The sequence below is a fragment of the Triticum dicoccoides genome, chromosome 1B, assembly GCF_002162155.2.
Source record: "Triticum dicoccoides isolate Atlit2015 ecotype Zavitan chromosome 1B, WEW_v2.0, whole genome shotgun sequence".
In the NCBI taxonomy this organism is placed as follows: domain Eukaryota; kingdom Viridiplantae; phylum Streptophyta; class Magnoliopsida; order Poales; family Poaceae; genus Triticum; species Triticum dicoccoides.
In genome coordinates this window covers 87,030,369-87,034,498 of record NC_041381.1, presented here as the reverse complement: position 1 = coordinate 87,034,498, position 4,130 = coordinate 87,030,369, and the positions used below count along the sequence as shown (strand labels likewise).

The following is a 4,130-nucleotide window of genomic DNA, read 5'->3' as shown; positions in this document are numbered from 1 at the left end:
AGTGGTATATTTATTTCTCAATCTGTCATTTTTTCCATCTGCTCCTCAGTGAAATCACTGGTAATGGTGATTATCCTGTATTGTGCAATGGTAAGTTAAATTGGTAGCAACATTCAGTTTTTCTTGCACTGCGAGTACGATTGAACTCATTGTAACATAGTAGTAACAATAGAAAAGCTTGAAAAAAACTGATAAGAATATGTCAATATTACACAATCAGTGTAAAAGTCAACCTGCTCAATTTTATTAGATACAAATTTATACATTCACAAAATAATATTTTGGAAGTCTTGCTTTAAAAAACGAAGCCGGCACCTAGTTGTTGATAAACGGGTGACCTTTGTCCACCACATACTCTTATCTTCTCCTTTTTTTAGTTTCCAAACCAATGCATATGCTCCCAATCTTTTCCCATTCGGTTTGCTTTCTTGCTTATCCATCCAATCTAGCACCGAAGCAGTACCTTCATCCGAAGGCAGCCAAGAGCAGCAGGAGCAGTTAGATGAATCAGCGGCAAGTTCAGAGAGCTTTTTTGGTTGCAGAGTTGCGGAGCTTCAGAAAATTCACAAGAACGTTAAAGAGCAGATAAATATTCGTACAAATTTCTTCCATCGTTAACTTGGAGAAAAAATAGCACCAAAATATGTTCCATCGTTAAATAATATTCAAGCATGGTCAGCCAAGTGCAAGAATAGAAAGTATACATCTGAACCTAAAAAGGATGTCTGACCATCTTAAATAATCAAGAGTTGTACTGCTTCTAGATAAAAAAATATTGTACATTTGTTTTTGGTGCAAGTCACATGTTTGTATTTAACTGAATACTTAGCTAAATATGCACAGAAAATATGGTCCACCATGAAGAACCATTTTACATAGGTGATGAAGTGCACAATATAATTGTTGGTCACCTTCCTAGCCTACTTTGAGCATGCTCGGACCTGCATAACCATTTGACACCAAAAGGTTCTATGTTTCTAAAAAAAGGTTATATGTTTACTAATCCATCTATGAACTCTGGATATAAACAAACTGGGTCTATGAACCAATTAGATACAGAAAAAATGGCTTTGTTCCGGTAGGACAGGTGATGGAAGGCAAGGATGGACATTCTTTAGTGTAGACTACAGGCAGAAGAAAATCATATATCAGGTCCATTTCTATTTCTGAGTTGATTTTTACTTCTGAACAGAAACAAAAGGAATGCAATTTTGTATCACTTCTAAATATGGACTGAAAAGGCATGTACGCATTGATATTCTGATTCTTGCAGCATGGTGCATCATGTTTTTCAAAGTTGCTGGCACGCTAGACATGCTATTACAAACCCACAGAATATCAGAGATGCAATGTTGATTCTTGATGAAGTAAGTTGGCTCTTAGTATTTTTCTCGTAAGATTTTTTTGGTAAAATCAGTGGATCAACAAATACACATATTACAAAAGACGTGCTAGATAACCAAAGGTATATATCTCTATACATATGCACAAAAGGGGGAGGAGTGGTTGGTCTATGATCTGAAATGACATCACGTACTCATAAAGCCAACTGGTATGAAGACCAACTTGCTGTTGCTACTTAGTGTTATTAGAGACCTTTGGCTATTTCAAAATACAATGGAACAGAATCCATGCTGAAACTCCAGGCTGTCCAACCGAATATAGAAGAAAAAATAGAGTCCTACCTGATATTCTGACTGTCACATGCAAGCAGTAAAAACAACTCATATAACTAAAAAGTGGTGGCCAACCAAGTGAACAAGAACAAACCTGTATTTTTCATGACCACTTATTCCCGAGCACAACAAAGGCAATGTCATATCCCTTGCAACCTTGGAGACATACCTGAAACAAAGCCATACTTCAGAAGATCCTGGAGAGCAATGAACATGGCTGGAATTACACTAACCTCTTCTGCTCAACCTTGTACCTCACCTGGAGTGTAGAGCCAAAGAGCCCTTCCAAGTCTGATCCAACACCTCATACTGATCCATTCCGTCTCACGTTAGTATGATACAACCCAAAATATTTGCTTCCCTACAAAGAAAAGGATGGTTCTGTAGGGGATTGTAAGAACTCCCAAGGAAATTGCTTGGTACAAACATGTCTCGTCCATCCCCTTGCAAACAGTTCTCCTAATAGTCATACTGTCCATTTTGTAGGGGATTGTAAGAAATTTCCAAGGAAGTTGTTTGGTACAAACCTGTCTCGTCCATCCCCTTGCAAACAGTTCTCCTAATAGTCATACTGTCTATTTTGTAGGGGATTGTAAGAAATTTCCGAGGAAATTGTTTGGTACAAACCTGTCTCGTCCATCCCCGGATTCTCAAATCAAATTGCACTTTTATGAAATGGAGAGTATACTATTAGGAGAATAATAGTAATGATTTAGAAAGTAACTATGGAGAAAAACAATCATGTCTAAACAATATTTGTTCCACCAGATCCATAAACTCCAAGAGATTTCACTAAAATACACAGTTCAGAAATGTGGTAGTACTTGGTTTCATGCTAAGAACTTTCTGGCACATGGGTTTTTAATGGAAGCTGCGAGGAGGCTTGCTGCTTTGTTTTTCTACAAATAGAAAACAAAATATTCACAGGACAGAAGAAGAGAACCTTGATTCCCTCTTCATCAGATTGTATACAGTGTGAAGAGGCATGAATCATATCACTCCTTTCCAGCTTTAAATGGCTTGCTGACATCTTGATGGCAACCTCGCGTCCGGCGTAGCAGGCCGAACTACCTACATCATTGCAGGCTCTCTTTATGCGCGTGCAACAGCTCACTGAAGTTCCTTGGTTTGCTCAGCCAAACACAGCCACAATGGCATGGACGAGCATAGCACCAATGAGTCCCTGTCATTCGTGACACATGCAGGTCAAAAGACTTACTGCTTCGTCGTGGAAACCTCCATCGAAGTCTATGGTCGCCCAAGTGATGCCATCCTTGATGGGAATTCCGTCAAACACCCTGTGGGCGGCCACCGTAGCTCGTCTAGGAGAGCAGCAGCCCATTGGCTAGCAGTAGGGGAGGGCAAGATGTGGCGCATCCAGCGGTGATGTCGGTGACCTCGTGGTGTCGATAGAAGCCCTGGGGACGGAGATGTAGACGTCCTCGCCGGGATCGACGTGGAGCACGTCCACAAGGCGAAGAACGTCGCCGGCGCCCGCACATAGGACGCTGCTGGGCCCATCCACAATTCATCGTAGCTATCCTGCTTGTTGTCGGTGAGGTCGTCCACGGGATCAAGAACACATGGCTGGCGACGGCGGTTGGATCGACCCAGCTCGGGCCGACCCGCCTCGAACGCCACCACCACGGGGCGCATCGACCTTGAGCGAGCTCCGCGCCGCACTTGCGTGTTACCACGATCTCAGCAAATCAGGTGGCTCGCGCGAGGAGGAGGTTCTTATAGGAGGAGGGCGGAGGAGTTGCCATCGCCGAAGAGGATTCCTCGAGACCGGAGGACGGATTGAAGAAGAGTCCTTTTTTGAAGGAAGGTGGAGAAGAGTCCTGGATCAGACTTTTTCTCCTCAGCTGCGGTTGGGTTGTTCGGCCCATATAAGAGACTAATAGCCACTTTAAAAAAGTAGTGCGGGTTCAATATCAAAAACTACAGGGTGTCTTTTGCAAAAACACTGTGACGGTGAACCCGGAGACCCAATCCGTGCTTTATTATTAGGGAGAGATATATATGACCACGGATTCCCACGCATGCAATTAGCTTCTTTTTCTTCTTCTTTTCAAACCATCATTTCCCACGCGTGTACACTCCCGATGTTGCGGTGGGTCTGAAAAATGGGCTACTAACTTCACATTTGACCCCGTTATTGCCACGGCCAAATAACACGTAGCACTACAGCTATTTAAGCCATACTCTGCCTCTGCCATCTCCCACCCTCCGCATCTGCCATCCCTCATCCATCTGCCCTTCTTGCTCTTCAACTCCTTCTCTTTCTTCTGCACATCCCCCAGCCATGCAGTACACCGGACCAACCTACTGCTTCCCACCCACCGTGCGGAGAGGCTCTATCCTACCGGCGTGTACGTTGATCGCACACTATGTGTGTGGGCGATATCAAGGTTGAGGACCGCAAGGAACTTCACCGAGTTCTTCCTTGCGTCC

The 4,130-nt window shown here is 43.3% G+C and overlaps 1 protein-coding gene across 3 annotated transcripts; it reads right to left on the bottom strand.

The window, feature by feature from the left end:
- Positions 1–163: 163 nt before the first annotated feature.
- On the bottom strand, positions 164–3,526 carry LOC119321006. Of its 3 annotated transcripts, none has more exons than XR_005155086.1 (4): positions 2,620–3,526; positions 1,936–2,341; positions 1,771–1,845; positions 164–552 (listed from the first exon to the last, which is right to left on the bottom strand). XR_005155086.1 is itself a non-coding variant. In XM_037594875.1 (3 exons), exons 1-3 carry the CDS (start codon positions 1,992–1,994, stop codon positions 267–269), a joined length of 420 nt encoding a protein of 139 aa, XP_037450772.1. In that variant the 5' UTR covers positions 1,995–3,526; the 3' UTR covers positions 164–266. The 3 variants fall into 3 exon arrangements, 1 of the variants encoding a protein (XP_037450772.1); XR_005155085.1 differs by having other exon boundaries at positions 1,936–2,747; positions 2,896–3,526; XM_037594875.1 differs by having other exon boundaries at positions 1,936–3,526.
- Positions 3,527–4,130: the final 604 nt, after the last annotated feature.

Excerpts from the sequence above, each read along its gene's own strand:
- LOC119321006 (XM_037594875.1), bottom strand. The coding sequence starts at position 1,994 with ATGGATCAGTATGAGGTGTTGGATCAGACTTGGAAGGGCTCTTTGGCT. Across the intron at positions 1,846-1,935 it reads TCTTTGGCTCTACACTCCAG|GTATGTCTCCAAGGTTGCAA; the intron begins GTGAGGTACAAG and ends GCTTTGTTTCAG. Across the intron at positions 553-1,770 it reads AGTGGTCATGAAAAATACAG|CTCCGCAACTCTGCAACCAA; the intron begins GTTTGTTCTTGT and ends AATTTTCTGAAG.